At 38.2% G+C, this 26,145-nt stretch overlaps 1 protein-coding gene across 4 annotated transcripts in view; it reads right to left on the reverse strand.

Annotated features, from left to right (window-relative positions):
• NELL2 (neural EGFL like 2) overlaps nt 1-26,145 on the reverse strand; it is a 288,111-nt gene that overhangs the window by 129,060 nt on the left and 132,906 nt on the right. For all 4 annotated transcript variants that reach the window (XM_064491793.1, XM_031462719.2, XM_064491792.1 and 1 more), the window contains exon 14: nt 1,989-2,114. In XM_064491793.1, coding sequence (XP_064347863.1) covers nt 1,989-2,114 — 126 coding nt within the window. The remainder of the gene's footprint in view (nt 1-1,988; nt 2,115-26,145) is intronic.

Raw genomic sequence — 26,145 nt, forward strand, 5'->3', positions numbered from 1 at the left:
CTAATCTTCAACAAATGAGGCAAGAATATACAATGGAATAAAGACAGTCTCTTCAGCAAATGGTGTTGGGAAAACTGGACAGCAGCATGTAAAACAATGAAGCTAGAACACTCCCTTACACTATACACAAAAATAAACTCAAAATGTATCAAACACTTAAACATAAGACAATATACAATAAACCTCCTAGAAGAAAATATAGGCAAAATATTATCTGACATACATCTCAAAAATGCTCTCCTAGGGCAATCCACCCAAGCAATAGAAATAAAAGCAAGAATAGACAAATGGGACTTAATGAAACTTACAAGCTTCTGCACAGCAAAGGAAACCATAAGTGAAACAAAAAGACAACCTATGGAATGGGAGAAAATTTTTGCAAATGAAACTGACAAAGGCTTGATCTCCAGAATATATAAGCAGCTCATACGACTTAATAATAAAACAAACAAACAACCCAGTCCAAAAATGGGCAGAAGACTTAAACAAGCACTTCTCCAAGGAAGAAATACAAATGATCAATAGGCACATGAAAAAATGCTCAATATCACTAATTATCAGAGAAATGCAAATCAAAACTACAATGAGGTATCACCTCGCACCAGTCAGAATGGTCAGCATTCAAAAGTCCACAAATGACAAATGCTGGAGAGGCTGTGGAGAAAAGGGAACCTTCCTACACTGCTGGTGGGAATGCAGTTTGGTGCAGCCACTGTGGAAAATAGTATGGAGATTCCTCAGAAGACTAGGAATAGACTTACCATATGACCCAGGAATCCCGCTCCTGGGCTTGTATCCAGAAGGAACCCTACTTCAGGATGACACCTGCACCCCAATGTTCATAGCAGCACTATTTACAATAGCCAAGACATGGAAACAGCCTAAATGTCTATCAACAGATGACTGGATAAAGAAGATGTGGTATATTTATACAATGGAATACTATTCAGCCATAAAAACTGACAACATAACACCATTTGTAGCAACATGGATGTTTCTGGAGAATGTCATTCTAAGTGAAGTAAGCCAGAAAGAGAAAGAAAAATACCATATGAGATCACTCATATGTGGAATCTAAACAAAACAAAACAAAACATAAATACAAAACAGAAACAGACTCATAGACATAGAATACAAACTTGTGGTTGTCAAGGGGGAGGAGGGTGGGAAGGGACAGACTGGGATTTCAAAATGTAGAATAGATAAACAAGATTATACTGCACAGCACAGGGAAATATATACAAGATCTTGTGGTAGCTCACAGCGAAAAAAATGTGACAATGAATATACGTACGTTCATGTATAACTGAAAAATTGTGCTCTACACTGGAATTTGACACAATATTGTAAAATGACTATAACTCAATAAAAAAAATGTTAAAAAAAAAAAAAAAAGGACACTACTAACACTCAAGATATCCCTGAGCAGGACCCTGGATGGTACTGACAGGGGTGATATTTCATATAACAAACATGGCAAAACCTCTTTGATGTAGTTACTCAACTGCACTTCTCAGAGTTATAAAGAAGCTCTATTCTCTTTAATATTTCCATTTCCTAGCACTCCAAGACTATTTCTGAAAACATCACATTATTTATGTCATTATTCCTGTATTCAAAAGTCCACTGTCATACAAAGGAAATACTATTTAGGGGTTGTTTCTCAGATTTGCCATAGAATTCACACATGTTTTGAATGTAAATACTATTTAATTATAAAATTAGTATCATATTGATTTTGTTCTTTCACTTTTCTCTACTTTTCTAACAGGGAGTATAAAACTTATCCAGAGCAAGGAGGTATTCCTTTTCTTAGAACAGAGTCAGAATTAACTACCCAATCAAGAAGACAGGCTTTTGCTTATGACTTGTTTTGTTAAAAGGAGGTACTTACGGTATACTTCTCCAAAAAATTGAAGGTGAAAGAAAATTTTAAAAGTAAAGTTAAGGCACAGAAAGATTTTATTTCATAAATAGCCACTGTTTACCTGTACACGAATAATCATCAATTCGGATGTATCCGGTTTTGCAGATGCACATGAAAGAGCCTGGGGTGTTGACACACATCGTGTTCTCACGGCAGTAATGGCGCCCTTCGGCACACTCATCGATGTCTGTGAAGAAACAGCAGGGCAAAGAGGTCAACACTGGCCCATATTCCAGAGTGTCTCTGTCATTTTCTTTGGTGGGGAGAGGGCAATAGTTACTAATTGAAAAGCATTTTTAAAAAGTATTCAAAACCTCTCCTTTAATAGAAACGTTTGATGCTCAAATGACAGAAACCGTGACAATTTTTCCTAGCAGCTCTTACAGGAGTTTCAAAGTTGTCTTTATATTTCAACTTGCATCATTCTAAGATATATTTGGAAATATTCAGTCCATTCATCTACCTTAGAGAGTATGTTTGATAAAATGAATCATAAAGTAGAGATTGGGTTGCCTTAGCGTCTGGGAAGCTTCCATCACTGAGCCTACCACATACTATTTTTGATTCACTGGCTATTCTGCACACTTGGGGAGACCCTGCAAGAGGTAAATATAATATTCAATATCCACCAGAACTTGAAAAACTTCACTTAAAGTTATGAAACCAATAACATGTAGTTTATTAGATGTATGAGTAGAGATACAGCTATCCCAGTAAGTGTCTGAACAGAGAGAATCTAAATTACAGTGTTGAGCCTGATATAAATGAGAAGCTATAAAATGGCAAAATAAGATACCATGTAGGAGAACTTCCATAGTAATTCACATCCTAAGCTTTGAGTGTAGAGAATTTCAAATGCTAACCCATAATAAGCACTAGTACTAATTGGGAAAAATGTGAATTTTAACAATAAAACTGTCCCCATTTTATAGCACCTCTCTGCATGGATCATAAAGTATTTTACAGGTATTTTATCATCATGTAATACTTTTTATTAAGGGCCTTAATGCATTGACCAGGCAAGGTACTTCTCCTCCAGAAGTCTGCTTTCTCAAATCCTTGTGGTGAACCCACAAAGCAGCATGGACCTCGTGTGTACTATTAAATGGGTCAGGGGAGGGTACAGCTCAGTGGGAGAGTACATGCCTAGCGTACATGAGGTCCTGGGTTCATTTCATTAAATAAACAAATAAACTTAATTACTCTTCCCCACAAAAGAATAAAATTAAAGCAATAGCTTTAAAAAAAAGTAAAAGAAATACATCAATTACGGGAGATAGTCAGCTGACCCAACACTACAAAAGTCATACCATTCACATAAACGCAACTGTGTTCTCAGTCCTGAGAGCATCAAAGGAAGAAACTGACACAATCTTTCAGGAAGCAGTATTTTAAAGCTAGAGGGCTTCTGGCAATCATCTGAGCCAACTGCTTATTTTACAGATAAAAAAACAGGTTTAGAGAAACTCAATTGTCCATTAAACTTCTAAATCAGAGTCAACACAGTAAACTACAAACGTCTTAGCAGCAAAGCCTTTCCCAACTGATGCTTACTTTTCTGGCTTTATATTCTAGGACCTCACCCTCTTCCTTCCTCTCAGCTTCTGACCATTCCTCGAATGGGCCACGCTCTTCCATACCTGTGTGTGTTTGCATATGCTGTTCCCTCTATTTCTCTCCCTATCACTACTCCCAGTAGATCCTGTCTACCTGTTGATTCATCCTTCAAGAATCCATTTAAATGTCTCTCTGTGAAAACTTCCCTAATGAAGTAAAATGTTCCCTATGCAGTGCTCCCTTGGAACGTTGTAAATGTTTCCATTATAGATATAAGCCATCTGTACCTGTATTAATTTCTGTATGATTCTTCTCTCCCATAAGCTAAACACACTCTTCAAGGGTAGGGGTCATTTATTTGTGTTTCTTAACTCTTGCTACACATTGTATTTATCTGAGATGCTTTTAAAAAACGTCGTGTTTTTTTTTTAAATCAGCTACATTTCAACAAAAGATAAAATTAAAATAATAATAATAAAATTAAATTAAAAAATAAAATAACAAAAAATATCAGTTTTTATGACAACTCTGAAAACCCCACTACACACTCCAAATTCTGATTTAATTATCTGTGGTGGAACAATTTTATTTTTAAACCTTCTCTGGGATGAATCTAATGCAGGGGTCAGCAAAATTTTTCAGTAAAGAGCCAGATAGTAAATATTATAGACTTTGGGCCATAGGATCTCTGTTGCAACCACTTAACTCTTGTTGGTAGCATGAAGGCTACCATAGACAATATGTAAATGTAAATTACTATACATAAAGTAGATAAGCAACAAGGGTTTACTGTATAGCACAGGGAGATATGTTCAGTATCTTATAATTACCTACAATGGAAAATAATCTGAATATATGTATGTGTATATATATATATATACACACACACACACACATATAAAACTGCATCACTTTGCTATATACCTGAAACTAACGAAATATTGTAAATCAGCTATAATTTAAAAAAAGAACCACTTAATATATAATCATGTTTGTATCCATAATACCTTATACGGTGTCTCAGACATTATGGGGTCAATAAATGCTACAGAATGAATGAATAAATGTTTCAAGGCTAGTTCAAGGGAGATCTAAAAACAACTCTAAGATTTTCTGACTTCTAGTACAATACTCTTGTCATGATACCATGCTGCCTCTGTATGTTTGCACTGGTCTGTAAGGAAAGTATCACATTCAATTACAGCCTGAAAAACCAAACTACAAGCACCCTGGGGAACATGAAGAAAACTCATTTGCTTCCAGGGTCTTAAGATCATAATAGGAATCATATGGGATTATTAATGCACTCAGCTGGATCTAAGGACTTTAACCCTGCCCCTCTGAGAGGGGGCTGCAGTGAAGTCAAAGTTACCGAAAACCACCGCAGAAGTCCCCTGGGCTTAAGCTGCGAGCTTGGAGGGATGGCCACAAAGAAGTCCATGTGCACAAAAGCACAAAGATTTACCTTTGGGGATGAAAGAGCCAAATATATTGAATGTATCTCAGGGAAGATACCTTGGGTATCAGAGAAAAGAACAAATACATTGGGTACACTGTGACATCTCCTCAAAACAAGATCCTGGTAGAGTCAAGGAAGTAGCTTCAATGACTAGAGCAGAATTGAGTCCCAGTTGGAGCAAACATCAAACACGGAAGTCACTGGAGTACCTTTCTCCAAACGGTATTCCATAGAAGGACGCCCGCCCCAGCAGGAGTAGCTACAAACACGGCAAATCAAACTGATAAGTACATGTGCAGCGCCCCAGATTCCTCCCAAGAACACATAAAGGACAGCAGCTTTGAGAATACTAAACTCCTGTGGGAGGAGACGGAGAAAAGAGACTGGATTGCGGTTATTTCTGTTAATGTGACTCTATTTGCAGCCACAAGTTATTGGATAATTTCGTTTGTAAGATAACTAAGGGATACCTTGTGAAAGGTAAATACTGTCTCTAACACTGTTAGGTCCCAGGCTGCTGGGGGGGGACAATGGCCTGTCCAATTTCCTTTCACAGATGTTTCCCTTGTAAGCTACCACATGGTCAGAGAAAACACAACATAGAGTTGTAAAGCAAAAATGAGGAACCTATGTATTGTGAAACCTTTTAGGAACCTGAATGATTTGGGTCACACAGAAAGATAGGATTCCTGACTAAAAGATACAAAGTGTAGAGCCCATTTGCTAGAGAAGTATTGTGAGGGGAAAAGAAGTAAAACACCAAAACATATCGTGCGATGCTGTATAGCTAATTGCCAACTGCCTTTTTAAATTTCTCATGACCCATCTTCAAGAAAGGAGCGCCTCAAAGAGCCACATTTACATACTAAACGTGCAGAGCTACATGGATGTGATTTCCATTCACATGTGCTTATACTCACAGCACAAAAAGTGAAAGTCTGCTGGAAAATATGTTCCAACTTAGTCCAGAGTATATTTTCGTTTCAAACCCCAGTTCGAAAACTTAATGAGTCAAATTCTTACAATTCAGTTCAATTCTGTATACATTTATTGAATGTTTGCTCTGTCCAAGTCACTTTACTGGATTTTCAGTCATATTGATGACCCTAAGAGATAGAAAAAGAACGCAGGTGGACAGAACCATGGACAGAGCATGCTTCAACACAAGGCTCCACTAAGCAGAGAGAACAGCACAACGCTGGAAAAGCTGCCACAGGAGGTAGCTTCCAGCAAAATTGATGTATTCACACATGGGCTGGACATACTGTAGAGAGTCAAGCAAAGGGTGCACTGCTGACCCATGTGGCTTTTAACAACCTTTCCAAAATTTAGTGCAAAGAGAGTTGAAGAATAGACCCTGCCTTAAGAGGACTTATGATCCAGGAAATAGTAACATCATCATCATCATCATCATCATCACCATTATCATCACCATCACCATTATCATCACCATTATCATCACCATTATCATCACCATCATCATCATCATCACCATCATCACCATCTAGCCAGGTGCCTTCTACATTTTAAGCCTCCACCTTAGAGAGTAATATCTCTATGAGAGAGTCATGGTTCCTTGAAAAGAGAATATTACATGATCAAATAGTTATAACTAAGGGATAATTTGTGAAACGGTAAGTTGGCCTTCTAAATACTATCTCTAACACTGTTAGGTTTACATCCTACATTGTTGGGAGGACACGGGCCTGTCCAACCTTTTTTTGTAGATTATACTACTATGCTCCTATCATTATACTACTATCCTTCCTCCATATCCCTCCTTAAAATTCACAATGCACATGAGCAAACTGCAGGCTTTGAAATATCTAGTTGGTTTTTAAAAATCTTCATTCATTTATTCAACAAGTTTATAATGGAATGAACCATGCCCATTTACTGCACAAGGCAACAAAGACAAATTCTAGCTGGAGAAATAACACTTAAATGATATTACAAAGTGAGGCATCCTAGATGACAGAAACATACACAATGTGCATTAAACAGGGAGCAACCAAATTTTTTTTAACACATATGTGTCTGGGCACCAATTAATGCACAACACATTTGGGAACTTACATTCCCCTTATATTTATATAAAATATAAATAATTCTATAATTCTTCTCTCTACCAACATGATAAACTGATAATGAAATTAAGAAACCAGGACATACTCACAGGAATAGCAACATGAGGTCCTACATGCTAAGTGCCAAAAGAGAGAAAAAAAAAAAGGAAGGTTGACAACTAAGGACTGAGGCAACCAAAGAATACGTGATGGTGTGGCAGGACTTGAGGTGGCTGTTGAAGAAGTAGGCTTAAAGCAACTGATTTGCACAAAGTTGGAGGGGACTGTCACAGAATAGAATTTCCTGTCAAATAGAGGCGTTCAAAGAACAGTACTACAAAGATTCAAGTCTGCGGTAGGCAGCCTACACGGCAAAAACATGAAATGTTGAGGAACAAAGAATATTCCATTCGAATGGAGTCTGTGCAGGGAAAATACAATTACGGGATAAGAGACACAATGCAAATGCACTTAATGCTCAACAAATGTAAGAAAGGTATCTTCTTTGCTGTGATGGGAAGACATTAAGGCATTTGAAAGGAGGGGTGTGGGGAAGTAGCATAGAAAAACACATCTTACAAGAGTTGGTAAGATGCAGTTGTGGGGTTAATAAAGGTACAGTAAACAATCTTACGGTTACCGGGGAAAGGGGTGGGAAGGGATAAATTTGGGTGTTTGAGATTTACAAATGTTAACCACTATATATAAAAATAGATTCAAAAAAAAAAACAAATTTCTTCTGTATAGCACAAGGAAACTATATTCAATATCCTGTAATAATCTTTAATGAAAAAGAATATGAAAATGAATATATGTATGTACATGCATGACCTGGACATTATGCTGTACACCAGAAACTGATACTTCAATTAAAAAAAAAAAACAGTAGGCCAAAAAAAAAAAAAAAAAAAAAAACCAAGAAGGAAAAAATAAAGGTACACTAGAGGTGAGGAGAATGTTCACAGATTTCTACGTCTGAGTCTTGGGTGGTTACTAGATCTAGTAACTTCCCTGCCCCAGTAGCTCCACACTACTTGCCAGTGTCTGAAGTATCCTATTGTGTTCCTTGTGCATATGTCTGTTGTCTATTTCTACTGGAATATAAGAGTCAAGAGGGTAGAGACCTTGTTCTAGAACAATGACTGGCTCTCCCTAAATATCTGCTGAATGAATCAATGAATCCTTTCTTGGCTTTTCAGCTGGAAGGAGGAAAGATAAGTAACCTCTTTCACACTGGCCTGAGCTGGAGCTCTATTTGGCAGAGTGCATCCTTTGTCTTCCCAGGATACTGCCCAGGCGTTCACGTAGACGTGGGCTCTTTGTATGAACAGTGAACATAAGCCACACTGGTGAAACAGTCCTGTGCGGTGGGAGAACACAGCAGAGGGAATACAGAAGCGTGGAGTCTAGTCTTTGGCTCTGTTATAAACCTGACAGGCATTTCATCTCGCTGGACCTTAACTGAATCATCTATAAAGACAAAGGCGGGAGGTTTCCAAGTTGTTACAAGCCCTCGTGCTTTACCACTCTAACAAAGGGGACATGATCTATATGATTGCAGTGAAGTATCTGACTCTCTAGGATTCTGTAGGACACACAAACATGCTCTATCAGACTTAAAACGCAGAAGTAAACTACATCTCTTAAACAGCTTCTCTTGCTGCAGGATAATCCAAACTGATCCATTTTAGAAATAGGAGTTTATAAATTTATAAAAATTCCCTTTTATCCTATCTGAAAGCTGAAGCCGACTGTAATTATTCAGAATCATGGCTTTTTAGACCTGAAGGAACTTGAGAAATCATACCAAACCCCAGTCATTTACAATTGAAGAAACAGAGCAACACTTCTTGTCTCTTGGATGCCAGAGATGAATGAAGCAGACAACAGGGACCAGATTATGAAACTTTCGTGAGCCACATTAAAAACATGGACTCCATCCTACCCGAAATGGTAAAGGTTTTAGGAGAGGGTTAATTGAACCAGCTCTGTGTTTTTGGAAGATCCTTCTAACACAAGTTTACACAGTTAGAGTGGCAATCAGCATGAGAACTCTGTCTCCAGCCCCCCGATCCCAAGTTCATGTTCCTTTTGGCCAACAGCCTGGCCTCCACACTAACCCTGGAGGCAGTGGGCGTTCGGGCATGCTGCCCCCTCTCCCATGAGCTTCTGCCGCACAAGGCAGCCATCCCCATCTTATGCCTGGCTTGTTACTGATACCATTTTTTAAAACATGATGTATTTTGAAGGCTATATAGCATTCTCAATTTTGCCCTGTAAAAGGATTATATTAGCACATTAATGAACACTAATGTCTTCTTGCTCAGCCAATAAAATCTTGAAAAAAATCTCAGTGGCAAAAACTCCACATACTGAAGAATAATACAGATGGGTGTGGGTTATTGCTAAGTCTTAGCCCACCAGCTGTGAAAAACCAGGTTGGAAAGCTTGGCAAAGAGATCAGCGACTTAATTCACAAACCGAGAAAAAGGCTAAGTTCCGAGAAATGTCATTCTGGAAAGAGATTTGAGAGTAACATTTGGGAAGAGAGAAGTATTTTTAAAAATAAAAAAATTTGCAAGTATAAGTAGGCTGCTCAGTGAAAAATCAGTAGAGAATAAATTAAAATGCCATTTACAAATAAGCTAACATTTAAAGGGACTGCCAGCAATCATGTTTTAAAGTCAGTGGCATTAATGAGTTTGTTTACCAAATATTAATTTGTACGTATTAAAAACTATATCTATCATATGCTACTGAAACATATGATTTCTGACATCTCAAAATAGTAGCCACATATTTCTTTCATTCATTTTTTAAAAAATTCATTCATTGTAAATTGTAGCGTACATACTTAAAGAAGAGTGGAAACTCCAGCGTTAACATGAGTTTTCTTGCTACTCTTAACAGAATATATCATTCTTAGCTTTGGCTTTCCTAATATATATAGAGACAGACTGACAGACAGACAGACAGACAGAGACAGAGACACAAGGAGAGAAAGACAGAGAGACAGAGAGAGACAAGCAGTAGGAAAATTTGAGACAGGGTGGAGTGTGGATCATGAAATAATACCTATGGGGAAAGGTGAGATAATTTTGAATATTAAGGGGCAGAGGAAACGAAAGCATGAGTAGTTTATTCACGTGGGTAATATTTATTGAATTCTTCCTATGTGCAAAGTGTGAACTTGGACACCAATGGCATAGCCTTGAACGAGACAGATTTAGTATCTGACTTTGCAGAGTTTACGGTTTTTCTGCGAAGAGAGACAAATAATAATCATAGTAGTAAGAGTGATAATAATGTTATGAGAGTTTGGTAAGGATAGTGCCACCTGGAAAAAAAGAGTGAGGGCTGCAAATCTAGTCTTAGAGGCAAGGCAAAGCTTCCAGGGTGGGTGTGACATCTAAGCAGAGGACTAAAGGAGAAGCAGCGTTAGCCACGTGAGATGGGACAAAAAGGAGATTTCAAACAAAGGAATTACATGCAAGTGCTGGAAAGTCAGAGATTTTTATGAACTCAAAGAACAGCAAAACATTCCATGTGGCTAATGAAGTGAGCAGCCAGGTGTTTGGTGGTGTCTTGCAGGCCACGGGAAAGAGTTTGATGTTATCTTGTGGTCAGTGGAGATCTGCTGAAGTTTTTTAAATGAATGTTTTATGTGCCATATGTGTGCAAGGTATAAAATCTACAAGATACAGTAGAGCGCACAATAAAAGTAAGTCTGGCCCTCAGCCACTCAGTTCTCCCACTCCCAATCCCGGGACAAGCACGGTTACTGATCTCCGGTGCGACATTCTGGAGATACTCTAGACCCACATAAGCACAGGCACGGGGGAGGGTGTGCTTTTCCTCCGAAGGGCGTCATGTAGGGGGATGAGATAACATGAGATGCTGAGCGAGATGTTTTTAATGGCAAGGTAGAGGATAGATTAGAGAAGAGAAAACTGGACGCTAGGAGGAAGCCCTCTTAGTATTTGGGGTCCTGTGTCTGTGACAGTCTATTCTAGTTGAATATGGAGAGAGTACGGCAGATTCAATAAATAAATAAGTAAACTGACTGGACACCTGCAGACGAGGGAGGGAAGCTCTCAAAGAAAACATCTTCTTTCTCAGCGACGAGGTGGATGTGCACTGTGGGGAACTGGAGGAACGCATTTGGGTTACAGCAGAGTATGGTGTTAGACATGTTGTTTTGGAGGAGCTTATGACATATCCAAGTAGAAATGTCCAAGAGGCACTTAGCTATGCGGGCCTAGGGCTCAGGAGAGAGGACAAGGCTGGAGATCAACATGTGGAAGTCCTAAGCAGAGAGACAGTAATTAAAGCCACGGGGTTAAACAGCATCACCGAGGGAGAGGGCGCAGAATGAGGAGGAAGGAAATTAAGACAGAGTCCTGCAGGACATCAACGTTTAAGGGACAAGTAAAGAAAAGAGATTGAGAAAGACTGCTCAGAGCGGTAGCAGCCGAACTAGAAGGCTGCTGGAGGTAGATGAATGTTGAAATAGTGGTAGTTATCACCTTTTCAACACACTGTGTCTGGGGAGTCTGCAACTATCTCCCCAAGAAAGAAGTCACAACTCTAAAGTTTCAGTGTACTCGGTGGCTAGAATATAGGCCTGTAACCTAGGACTGCCCCTCAGGGACACTCATGCCAAACTTCAGTTCAGAAGAGAACTCATGACTCAGCACGGCTGTGACATCTTCTAACAGGCAGGGTGGAGAAGGCACTGGGCACTCAGGGCGGTGGGAATGGGACAGTCCTGGGTGTCAGCAGTGAAAAGTGGTGGTATTTATGTGAGTTGTAGCGCTGAGGTCAAGAGGCAGAGGTAGTGGGGTTTGTACCCAGATGTGACAGGTGTTGTCCCTTAGCATCATCCAGAGCTGTCCTCCCAGACATACTGTGATCCACCCAACATCCTTCAATATATTCCTCTTCTGCTTACACTGCCAGTGTGGACTCTGTTGTCTGCAACTCTGTCTCCTGATCAATACAGCATGCTGTCATGAAGGCAAGGTAAATAGGTGTCTGAAGGAGGGAGTGATCAATAGAGTTAATTGCCGCCTAGAGGTCAAGCAAGAGACAGACTGAAAGACGTCTGACTTAACAATCTAGAAGTCATCTGTGACCTTGGTGAGAGCAGTCTGGAGGGGATGTGGGACGAAAAATCTCGACTGAAGTGGGTTAAGGAGAGCATCTGACATGGAGAAAAAAAGATAGTGAAAACTGATCACACCTTTAAGAAATCTGGCTCTAAAGAAGGAGGGTAGTAACATAAAAGCTAAAAGAGGAGGTGGGTTGATGGAGAAACTTAAGCATATTTAAAAGCTGATGGGAAGGGACAGACAGAAGCTGAAAACTGAGTTCAGGAGGATAACGGACGGAGCAGGTTTCCTCTGAAGACAGGGAGACATGAGATCAGTACTGAGAGGGACCTGCTACTCCCAGGAGGGGGAGTGTCCATCTCACTGAGACCAGGGAGAAGGAGAGGGTGGGTGGATGCATGTGGGCTCAGGTAGTGAGAGCAGCAGGACGAGGAAGTCAGTTTCTGTTTTCTGTTTGGTTGGTAAAGAGGACAGCTGCTGAGGATGAGGGAATGAGTCGAGTCGACGGTCTGCAGGGCATGGTGAAGGTCTGAGATGACCCTTGTAAGGAGTGCCAGGAACCTGCGCTGGGATGCATAGTACAGTCACAAGCAGGGGGGGGCACCCAGCTAGGGTTGCTAACCACCCACATACAGCTGTGTAGACCTACCATCTGCCATTTCTGTAACACTTTGAGTCTTACAGTGCATGTTCATATGCACTGTATGTTCATTCTCACAATAACCCTGCGACCTAGTCACAGGCAAGACACCTGTTCAAAGTTGAGAAGTTTCCCAAATGTTTGCTGTAAGTCATGGTTGGCAAATCCAGAGAAGAATCACTCCATGTAACCCTCTGTTCTTCCACAATCCGGTCTCCATCCTTGCTAACTTACTAACACACCTGGACAGAAGCCTCCTCTAAGCAGAAAAACTCCAAAACTCATCTTGCTCTTTCTCTTGGCTTACTTTTCTCTGCCAGTCTAACTTGGATTCACTCTTCAAGGCCCAGATGAAGTCCAGTTCCTCCACAGGGTCTCCCTAATCTCTTTGGCCACAGGGAATTCATCTGTCTCTACTTCCGTACTTTTTATGGGGCGGTGGAGAGGGGAGGTAACTAGATTTATTTATTATTTACTTATTTATTTTTAACAGAGGTACTGGGGATTGAACCCAGGACCTCGTGCGTGCTAAGCACGTGCTCTACCACTGAGCTATGTTCTGCCTCCCTCTATTTTTTCACTTTTTGTCTGTGCTTATTCATAGCTAGTTAGTAGCTGTTTTGATAAATCCAACTTACTTGCAACTGATGTACAGACAGGCTCTTTTGAAAGACTGCCTTGTCATGGTGAATTTGAAAATTCATCAAGTTTGGGGGGATGGTATAGCACAGTGGTAGAACACATGCTTAGCATGCACAAGGTCCTGAGTTCAAAAAAAAAAATCCCCAGTACCTCCACTAAAAAAAAATGTAAATAAATCTAATTACCCCCAAAGAAAAACCAATAAATAAATAAATAAACAAATAAATAAATAAAAATCATTAAGTTGAACAGCATTCTTTCCAAGGAGGCAGATTAGTATTTTTAAATATTAAAAACTAATTTAACAAATATATATTTATTTTGCCAAAAACAAGGGTTTGAGTCATTGCCATATCCAAATTGCTGCTCATTCAGAGTTATGAGATTAATCTAAACATTACATCAGTGCTTTCATGAAAGATATGAAGCCACTCCAATTTCCAATTGTTTGTTTATACACAAATCACTGACTAAATTGCATTGCTAAATTTGACAATTTTAATCAACATTTCATGCTGATTAGGAAGTATGGCCTCACAACAACTTGGTATAAACAAACATGTATGTTCCACAATTTCAGTCCCATTTCTTTACCGTAACACTCTTATTTAAGGATATGCACAATTTGTAAAAATCTGTTTAAGAGCACAAACTTCGTATTAAAGAAAAATTTCTTGGAGGAAATTTAGAATGGAATAAGAAGTAAAAATGAAAATATTCTTCAGTATTATCAAAATCCCAGGGATCTAGTTTTACATCACACCAATGAATAATGATGCAATTTAGAACCGTTATGTCCTGGTCTCTTTCCCAACATTTCATGCTCATTCAGGGTAGTGCCAATTTTCTAACTGCCCCTTGTGTCCAAACATATGAGGCTGTTTTTGCTCTGGGATAGTCATTTGCCCAAAAAAGTCAAGTCCTTCTCCACGTAACTCAAATCTCTCACTTGCCTCTGACATTTAGTTTTGTGCAAAACTACTTCCCGCAATTCACAGCTATTGTGGTCTCCTAAAAACTTATTCCTATTTCTGCTCATAACAGTTAACAATGAAACTAACATTGACACTGGTGTTTGTTGCTTTGACCATGTCATTTCATTTTTCTTCACAACATCACATGTTTTCACAACAGATACCAAACATCATCTCAGGACCCTTGAATCAAAGTTAGATTTATTTTATTTGCACAATTTTTCTGTATTACTAGCTATACTGTTTTCTTGCCATTAACCATGTTCAAAATCCATCTCCTGTCTCCAAGCCTTTTCTCCCCAATGTCCTTGCTGCTCATGATAATCTTATTTTACATTGGAATTGGTCTTCTTCTGAAAGCTAATGAATACATAAAGAGAGGAAGAGAACTGTAAAAGGAATGCTAATAGCTGTGATTCATTTTAAGCAACATTTGCTAATTGACATCAATACTTTTAACAAATATAACTAGAACAGATGACCTGGATTTCTCGAAAGGCTAGACAGAGCTGTTATTTATAACTTAATCTCTAAATTATAGTTCCTTAAAACTTAATGAATTTGCAGAAAGACTTTTCCATCAATTTAAATTTTAAAAAAATTGTTCAATGTGCAATGTGTCACATATCATTCAAATAGATTCTTTTCCAGAGGTGGATTTTTTTAAAAATGATTTTTGTTTATTTAATGAAAAAAAAAAAAAGAACCACTGCTTCACAGAAGACACCTACAACAGATTTTCTTAATTCTAAGCAGATGTTTTCTCCCTAATATTAAAAACAAGTACACACACCATGTAATTATCAAGTATTTTAACCTGCTACTCATTCATAGAAAAATAACATGAATTCTCATGGTTACAAAATTTTATCATATAATTTGCAAAAAGAGAACAAATTATACATACTCTGTACCCAAGAACTTGTTAGACGATTATTCACACCAGGAAGGAATTTGGCATAAAATGGTTTGGTTCTAGAATTAATTCATGGTCAGTCAGTTACTAAATAGATAACGATCTCATTATAGTTGGCTTATAAAATAAGACACTATCACATAGACTTTGAGAGTATTGCTGCCTCAGGTTTCCAGTAAACTAATAATATCTTAATTTCAAAAATAAATTCGTGTTGCATGAATTGACTAACACACTGGAAGTAATAAACGTATGTGTGAAACAGAAGTTCAATGGCAAACTTATACCAACAATTTATTTTTCTGGAAGGCATTTTCACCTAGTTAATCTTACTTAACCTCTGCTCCCCCAACAACCTTGTGAGACAATTTCTCCCTATTTAATAGGTGAGGAGACTGAGGCTCAGATATATGAAGTGATTTGCACAAGTTCCCACAGTGAGTAAATAGCAGAGACAAGAATTAAATTCAAGTCTGCTTGTGCAATGTTCTTTCCATAATATCAAAACTGCCCGCCAGTTGTCAAAAATGGAAAGATTTTGATTTGATTATATAAAGATTTTATATTCCTGTCTATTAAATCCCCACATTCCTTCTGACGTGTACTTTTTAAAAATAATTACAGGCAGCAGTACATATAAATCTGCAAAGCATCCATCCAGGTACCAGAATGACTCTCTATGCACAAAGAGTTGTACAAAATAGGTGTTTGTTCTGATTGACTTTTCAGCGTTGACAGAATGGACTAGTAAAAGGATGACAGTTATAAGCGCTTGTTGAACACTGGCATGCAGTAAATGTTTCCATCATACTACAAAGCAATGCAAAGGTTAAGACATCTGTTGAGAATAGTAGGCCAAACAAAACTCAAAATCACACCAGAAATTCAATAACGTTACAGGTTATGGTTACAGATTTTTTTGCCCATAAATCAAAGGCCTCACTTCAACATCACCCAATTATCTGAGTGCACCCTGAGCCCTTCTTTGGGTCCAGGAATAAATCAGTACATCCAATCACTGCCCACTACCCTACCCCTGGGCATCCTCAAGGCTCTTCCCATGAATCTCTGCCAAAGCTAATACATATCCCTGTGTTCCTACTTTTGTCCCTTTGCAAGAAGCTCCCATCCCCAAACTACAAAACTCTTGAGACACCACACATCATCTTTTTCAGTCTTCACAGCATGTTCAGAGCTCCAAAAAATGAAGCAGAAGAAAAAGTTCTTCTACCTAATTTTGTTTTGTTCCTTGGGACCCAGGCGCTGCAGTATCCTTGTTCTAAATATAAGTGTTTATCCCCTTCCCCTCATCACATTATGTCTCTCCCACCATTCAGTATTAAGCCCAAAGGTTCAGGCAGCCTTTACAGACCTCTACATAAACCCTTTTCACCGAAGTGGGGAGGTGGACATGGAAATGCTACTGGCATCTAACGGGCGGAGGCCAGGGAGGCTGCTACACATCCTACAATGAACAGGGCAGCCCCCTACAACAAAGAATTCTCTAGTCCAAGATATCAGTAGTACTAAAGTGGAGAGATCCTGGTTAAAACCAACACCACTGTGATACAGAGGGATACATGACCATACAGGCTCAACAGTTCATCTGTCTAGGGAGACATATATTCATTAAAGATTCAAAATTAATAACAATTTTTGAAAATTCATCCTTAGAAGGACGTCAATATAGAACTAGTTTAAAATGATCCTTTTCAAACTTTAACGTGCATAAGAATCACCTGGGAAGCTTGTGAAAATGCAAAATTTTGAGACCCAATCCAGGCCTACCAAAACAGAATAAAGGCTGCGTCCAGGATCTGTATTTTTAACAAGCTCTTTGGATGAATTTGATGCAGCTTGACCCTCTAAACTCTGAGCACTCTGAGATATTAAGTTGAGGACATGAAATTGTATACTAATGAAAATGTACTAAGACTGTGAACACTAAAATTCTTCTCCTGTTGAACATATGGTTAAAAAACACTAGATAGCTACTAAATTATTAAGATGATAAATTAATAAACTCTATGCCTTAAACCAGTGCCCTTCAAATTTTCATATGCATAGAAATCACCTGGAAATCTTGTTAACATGCAGCTCTGAGTCAGTAAGTCTGAGATAAAGTATGAGATTCTGCATTTTCAGCCAGCTCCCAGGTGATGGTCTATATTGCTGGTCCTTGGACCAGCATGTTGAATAATAAGGTCTTTTTTTTTTAATTGAAGTACAGTCGATTTACAATGTTGTGTTAATTTCTGGTGTACAGCATAGTGATTCACATGTGTATATATGTATGTGTGTGTATATATATATACCTTTTCATATTCTTTTTCATTATAAGCCATTACGAGGTATTGAATATAGTTCCCTGTGCCATACAGGAGAATCCTGTTGTTTATCTACTTTATACATGGTAGTTAGTATAAACAAATCCCAAACTCCTAATTTACCCCTTCCTACCCCATATCCCCTCTGATAAATAATGCCTTAAAAAACAACCACCAAAAATCTATAAAGACAAGGGCCACTTATTTTAACGCAGCATAAAACTTTCAATCACAATTCTCATTTCCATGTGCATCTGGAAAATGGGCATAGACTTTAAATGGTACCTCCCCTAGAAAGTCAGCTCCATGAGAGGAGGCGTCAATTGGTTTTGCCCACGACTTCATGACCAGCACCCATTCAAGGTCTGGCACATGGTTTGTACTCAACAAATAATGGAAATAAATGAATGCAGGACAGAGATTCTCTATACGAAGTCTAGTGATAGAAGCCAATCATAAATCAAAATCCCAAAAAAGCCTAGAGATCCACCTCAGACAGAAGAAAGTACTTGTTTTTAACCCTATTTAATACACAGATGTATCATTAATTGAGAACTGATTTATGATTTTTCCTCTACAGGGAATCCAAAGTGATCATGAACTCCAATAGACTTAAGTATGAGTATTCAATAGAGATGTGCATTCTTTGGGGGAAAAAAAACAGCTGACCATAGAAGTCACACAAGTATGATGTTTTGTTTCAAAAGGATAATACATGGATAGCACTGACTGCTTCCTCAACTTCCTTTGCATGAGAAACTATGCCTGAGAAGAAATTCAGAGAAGTTTAATTTTTATTAAGTTTGGTTTTAAAACTTTAATGTCCTCCCTTCATATCAGAGGAGACCCTGGCTTCTAAGAAAAAATACCCTTTTCCTCTGATTGAATATCTTAATGTAAACTTAATCAAGTTTAAAAATGAATAGAAATTGTTTTTGAGTTAGAGAAAGCTAAAGTTAAGCAACACAGAGAGTCAATGATGAATGAGCCCAGAACTGTTAATGCAAATTCAAATTCAGCTGTGTCACTTGATAGGGATGTTCAGAAGTTCTACACTGAAACTCCTCAATTGGAGAAGAAATGATTTTCATGAAAACACAAAACAAAACAAAACAACACAAAACAAAACATTACTTTATCAGCATTATAAACACGTTAAGTAGATGTTCCTCAATGCCTAAAAACACTTAAATGTTTCCATATATCATATAAATTCTGAAAGCTGCTTTATGTGGCAACTTTTTCACTTGATTGGATGGGTAGGTGATGCCATTAAAAGGCTAATTCACATTTGGAGACATCAGAAATGCTTTTTATATTCTCCTTTTTTTTGGCTAATTTTTAACTGTGATGGTTAATTTTATTTGCCAACATGACTAGGCCATGAGGTGACCAGATGTTTGATCAAATATTATGCTGGGTTTGTCCGTCTGTGAGGGTGCTTCTGGATGAGACTGACATTTGAATTGGTGGACTGAGTAAAGCAGATGGCCCTCCCTAATGTGGGTGGGCTTCATCCAATCAGTTGAAGACCTGAATAGAACAGAAAGGCTAAGTAAGAGGGAAAATTTGCCTGCCTGACTGATGAGCTAGGACACCAGTCTCCTGTACTTGGTCCCAAACTTACACCTTTGGCTTTCTTGATCCTCAGGTCTTTGGATTTTGACTTAAACTACATTATCAACTCCCCTGGTTATCCAGCTTGCTTCTCAGCCTCCATAACCATATAAGTCAAGTCCTTATAAATCTCTCTCTCTCTCTCCTATATCTCTTATTGTTAAATATCTCCTATTGTTTCTATTTTTCTGGAGAACCCTGATTAATACAGTACGCTTGGACCTTTTTTATTTAAGAAACTCTACCATAACACCCAACAGACCCTGCATCATTAACCATAGTTTTGAAAGCTACAACATCTGCTAGAATTCCCTAATTAATCCCATTGGGCTAGGTCCTCTGTTATCTAACCCTACTCTGTTAGCAGACTCCCATTAGCTCCAGTGGGCTAGGTTTACAGAGAATTGAGCTCATTCTATATATTTTACTTCACATCTCTTGGAGCAAGTCTGTGAGGCTATCACTCATCTTACTCTTAAAGAAATCTTCTCAGATTGGCTCTATATTCCATAATTAATGATATGCAGATACAGGCTATGTCAGGAATTCATTACTAAGGGAATCAGGGTGTGAAACTAAGAAAAAAAGAAAGAAGGAAGGAAGAAAAGAAAGAAGGAAGGTCAGAAGGAGGGAGGAGAAGGGCAGAAGGGAATGAAAGAGAGACAGAGTTTGTTTTCCCAGTGTCTTCCTGTGTGGATTATTTACCACGGTCTCAGCTCATCACAGTTCCTCTAATGTGAATGAGTTGCTTTTTGAGTGGACTACAATTTTTTTCTCCCTTTCCAGAAACATTCTATTTTTAAAGCCAGTTAGCTGCTTAAAAAAAGTCTTTCTAAAGAAAAATCTATATGCTACTCTTACTTATAAAAATAAGAATTAGATTAGGTATCTAATGAGTAAATTAAAAGCAGTAGAAGTTAAAAAACACCAGATTTCAAGATAGAGGACAGGGGTTTACTGTTTGCTGTCTGAATAAGAGTGATTTGGGGAAAACCACTTTATTTCCAAGCACTTCCATTGTTTTCAACCACAAAACAGAAGATTACAATAATGCCTGCATCATAGGACTGCTGGACGAAATAAGATGCTGTATGTGGAAAGCATTCTAAATGTCTCTGAAGAACAGTATGGTTATTAGTTGTTGGTGCTGTTTTTTATTATAGCCTTATTGACAAACAACAGCAGGAAAGAAGAATACAAAATAGAAACAAGTAGAGAAATTACTTGTTTTCCTTAAGATTTATGGTCACAGTACTTTGTACATGGACAAGAATCTACTGAAATGCACAACAAAAAAGATCAAAGAGGTATCACTAGCCAAAAGAATCACTTAAAAAGACAGGAATGGGGTGGGAGAAGGCGGTGTCTCATTTAGTGTCACCGGTAAAAAAAAAAATAGGTATTTGAATTGGATACCTAAATATAATAGTTTATAGTTTATGTTTGAAGGTGTGCCATGCTTAGCACATAGCAAGTGACAAACAAATGTTTATTTTGATTCCAAGCTTCACGTTCAACTGGCATTTACTAAGCACCTTCTACCTGCCAAACATTTGATGTTCAACTCAGTTGGTTTGCAAGTTGTAGATGAAATTCAAACCTTAGGCAAAAAGCGAGTTCAGTAAAAGCAATGGTGGATATAGGAAAATCTGGGATTTGTAGTCCTTTTAATATGCATGCCATATATTGGTATAATGAGTGTTATAAATGAATAAATTCCTTTCCTAGCACTACTTAAAATACTTTTTAAAGGACAATATATACCAATTTAAAACGACTGAATCCCTTTTTAGCTATGAAAATCTATATGACAGTTAAATTTTCTTATGCAATATAAACACAATTCAGTAAGTTCAATACTTATCCTGAATAAATTCTTTAGTGATGAGGTAGCCTAAAGGTGCTGACCTGTTCAGCAATCTAAGCGTTTCAAGCCACCAATAAATATTTCTTAATCTCTAAATTGTCTATCTCTATTTTAGAGGTTTGGGAGAATTCAAGAAAAATAAAGAGTCTTTGACCACAAAACACTTACAGGTGGTAGAAATATATACAAATAAACACATACAAATCCCTTAATAAATAATATAGTATATAGTAAAGTATTACAACCGGACAATTAGAAATAAACCAGCATATAAGGCGGTATTTATTCTTCATTCAGATAAAATAAAAAATAGATTTCAAAAATTAAATCTATGTGCACCTAACTCATTAAGGAAATCTTCAAAAAAATAAAAATTGAGCATTCTAAAACAATAATTAAGTTACAGATAGACCAAAAAAAGCAAAAGGCATTTTTGTCAGACTGCATTAGTTTTCTAGGGATAATGTACGAAGGCATCACAAACCGGTGGTTTAAGCACAAGAGATTTATCGTTTCACAATTTTATAGGCTAATAGCCAATAGTCCAAAATCAAGGTGTTGGAGGACTGCACCCTTTTAACAGCTGAGAAGGACAATGTCTCCATGCTCCTCATCTCGCATCTGGCGCTTTACTGGAAATCTTTGTTCCCTACCTTGTAGGGGCATCGTCCTAACCTCCGCCTTCATGTTCAGATGACATTCTCCTCATGTGTCTGTATCAAAATCGCTCCACTTTATCAGGACCACAGTCATATTGGAGTAGGGTCCACTATTGTCCAGTAGGACTTCATCTTAGCTAATGACATTTGCAACATCCCTGTTTCCAAAAAAGTTCACATTCTGAGGTACTACAGCTTAAGACTTCAACATATGAATTTTTGAGAAGCACGATTCAACCCACAACACAGATGATCCATCGAGAGGAAAGAAAATGATGAAATACTGGATGTGACCAGCTAAGAATCAACAGATTAAATACCTGTGTGGGGCCAGGCAGCAGAGAGCTTTGGAACCTTGGCAAAAGAGTGTGAGCTTAATGTGTTGAGCAATAAGGAGGCACCATGATCATGGGCTCTCAAGTAGAAGAAATAGTGTTTTGTAAACATTAATCTGGAGAATGGGTCCTGGTTGCGCAGAAGGGAGTGAGACACTAGAGAGAGGATGACTAAACAGAAGGTGGAATGAATGATATTTGGCAGCAGCAGTCAGAATGAAACAGATAAGATGAATCTGAGAGAAGCTGGTCCATCAGTAAGGGATTATTCTTTTAGGGGGTTCAGATTTCCTATAGTCTCATTAATTTGAAGAAATGTCTTTCAAACTTCCTTTCATTAATAAGGCATCAATTACCTACTTTGCTCGTTATGAGACAGGAAGGGGGCAGGGCACAGCCATTAAAGGAAAGATACAGCAATTAACATCAAAATGGTGGAAGATTCAACCCCCAGTAGTCCTTGAGGCTCAAGACGGTGGGAGATTTAACTTCTAGCAGACCTTGAGCTTCATTATACGCCCACTGTAATATATTAACATGGTGAATAACATGCCCACAGGCGCCATGACAGTCCCAAGGCTAGCCACAAAAGGTCAAAGAGTGGGAAATGGCCAACTTCCTGGGAATCCCAGCCCCTTCCCCAGGCTACTTAGATTGGTCCTTCCACTTATTAGCATATGAAGCCACAAGCCCTTAAAAATTGGCAACATGGTGCCTCGTGCCCTCTCTCTCTCCTTCGGAAATGGCCCGCACTCTGTCTATGGACTGTGTACCTACTTTTCCTCTAATCTGAGCACCCAACCCCCATACCTCATGGCCTTTCTCTTGCTTTTCGACGTATCTCTAAGTAAATCTACCCTCACTCAACTGTGGCTCGCTCTTGAATTCTTTCCTGTGCGAAGCCAAGGACCCACACTTGGCGGGGCACGTCCCAGGGGCTCAACGGAAGCCTGGGACACGGCCCTCCTCCACCCACATCCATTTTTCCTGCATCAGTTATACCTGACATGCAACTATATAAATAACGCACCTATGCAGACTTACTTTCCTGTTCTTAGTGTAATGCCAAAAGCTTGGATAGCAACAATGCCAGGAATTTTAAGGGGTTTGGGAAATGGGAAAAAGCTTCTTCATCATAATGTATTATTGGGTTGACACAGCTATAATCCCTGGCACCTATTATGCATTGAAGAAAGAAACTTACCAAATAAACGGCTTCTGAAGACATTATCTAAAATGGAATGCCAAGACGGTCCTAAAATAATACTTAAGAGTGTAATGTCAAGAGGGAAGTGTAGTCAAAATCAAAAGCTCCCACATTTCTCAATTTAAAATGAAGACATGCAGCAAAGCATCATTCTGAAAAATACAACATCCAACCTAATTTTTGACAATTTTTACTGGCAAGCGATCAAATGAAAGGGAAAGTAGTAAAAAGTTTGGTAAGACTCATAGGGAATGAGGGATATTGAATGGATGGAGATGGATAAATAATTTTTAAAAGAGAAATATGATAAACGTACAGTTCACAAGAAACATAAAGTAGGGTAATATACTTTCAGATATTTTAGATCCTTAATATGTAAAAGCTGGATGAACCATCAACTCATAAAATCTTAATTTAAACCACATTTATAAATATCTAAGGAAGTGCAAAACTCAAAACAAGAAGCTATCATGTGCAAGGCTGAGATACTGGGGGTGGGGGCAGACAACTGAAAAGGGAAAAAAAGAAGCAGGAAAGAAAACTTTTCCTTAGTCTCACTTCCCCTTAAGCTACTGCTCTCTCTTTCTCCTTCCTTTCACATCCGAAATGAATTCTCTTCCTCCATCAGATCCATTTTCCCCATTATGCAATACTGAATATGCTTCAAGCTGGCTTTTGTCATCACCTTTGCATCCAAATCACCATAGCTGATCCATAAAGTTCAATGCAAAGGACATTTTTCAGTCTTCATCTTTCTTGATCTCCCAGAAGCATCTACTTTCTTGAAATCCTCTCTTTCCCTTGATTTCTGTGACACCACCATCTCTTCTCTTCTTCCTAATTTTCAGCCATGACTTTGCTGTCTCCATCACCAAATCATCTTTTTTTTTTTAAATAAAAAAAAATTTCAAATGCTTTGAAATTTTTCAAAACTCTCTAGGTAATTTCTTCCATTTCCTCAACTACCATTTATATGCCAAAGAGTCCCACAGTTTATGTACAACCTAAGCTTCTCTGAACTCTACATCCAAGTATATTCAACTAGCTACTCAACTGCCTACTTGTCTGTCCCTTGGGCACTATAACCCAACATGATGATTTTCCCACCATATCTGTTTCCCAAGTGAACAGCACTATCATCTGCCTATTGCTCGGGCCAGAAACCTGAGCATCAACCTTGAAACCTCTCTACTTATCATCTACTATCGCCAGTTAATCATCGAGACTGGTTTTACCTCACACGTGCTTTCAGATACACCCACATCTCCATCTCCATTTTTACTGCAAGCCACCCCTGTCTCCCATCCACTGGTTTCCCACACCTAGTCTTACCTTCATTCAAAAAATAAAAAATAGAACCACCATAAGATGCAGGAATTCCACTTCTGGGTATTTTTCCAAAGAAAACAAAAACACTCATTCAAAAAGATATGTGTACCCCTACACTCACTGCAACATTATTCACAATAGCTGAGAAGGGAAGTATCCTAAGGGCCCATCAATAGATGAAAGGATATAGACTATGTGGCATTCACACACACACACACACACACACACACACACACACAGGAATATAACTCTGCCATAAAAGGGACGAAATCTTGCATGTGTGACAACATGGATGGACCTAGATGGTACTATGCTAAGTGAAATAAGTCCGACAAAGAGAAGTGCCATATGATTTCACTTATATGTCATATCTAAAAAACAAAGCAAATGAACAAAGATAACAAAACAGAAACAGATTCGTAGATACAGAGAATAAACTGGTGGGTGCCAGAGGTGAAGGGGGAAAGTAAATGAGTGAGATAGGTGAGGTATAATAAGAGGATCTAACCTCCAGTTATAAAATAAATGGGATGTAATGTGCAACATAGGGAATATAGTCAATAATATTGTAATAACTTTGTATGGTGACATGGTGACTAGACTTACCATGGTGATCATTTTGTAATGTATCAAAATATCAAATCACTATATTGTACACCTGAAACTAATATAATATGTAATTCAATTATATTTCAATTTAAAAAAATTCTTAAGGTTAGCAATTACAATAACCAAATGAAAAAGAAAACCAAATCTGATCAAACTACTTCAGAACCTATTATCGTGAATAACAAAAGATATACTAGAAGTACTCATGTATAAAAAATTCAAGATCTCTATAATGAACCAACAAGTTTTTCCATCATTTTCTTAGCTTTTGAAGATTACATCCTTAAGTCACAAATACATAACGAGGAGGTTTACAAACCATTTCTCAGTATAATCCATTCAGAATGGGAAACGGCTGCCATTTTGTGCTACAGATAAACATGCAGATAAACAGTGATCAAGTCTTTACAATTAAATCAATTTTCAACAGGTTGCATTGATAAGTAATTTAATCTAAATCTCTGGCCTCTTCCCTTGAATTCTTTCCTGTCTCAATAAAGGGCAACATCATCCATGTGTTGCTCAAAATCAAAACCTTGACTCTCCTTCACCTCTCACCCTTCTCCTCTCTGTAATTCTCCTCCACAATAAATTACCTGCAAGTATTGTTGGCTCTACTTCCAAAACATATCATGAATACGCTCCTTCTCTTTAACTCTCCTATCACTTTCTTAACCCAGGCTGGCCATCAATATCCTTGCCTAGACTTTTTCTAAAGCCTTCCAAATGGTCTTCTCTCTACCACATCTAACTCCATAGTTCATCTAACACATTGCAGCCAGAGCTATCCGTTTTGATACAAGTCTATGCATATCACTCCCCTACTAGAGGAATTGAAAATAGTTAGAGCCTGCCTACATTACCTGGTCCCTACTTGATTCTCTAATTGCATCTTAAATAACT

This window comes from Camelus dromedarius, chromosome 11 (assembly GCF_036321535.1).
Source record: "Camelus dromedarius isolate mCamDro1 chromosome 11, mCamDro1.pat, whole genome shotgun sequence".
Lineage (NCBI taxonomy): Eukaryota > Metazoa > Chordata > Mammalia > Artiodactyla > Camelidae > Camelus > Camelus dromedarius.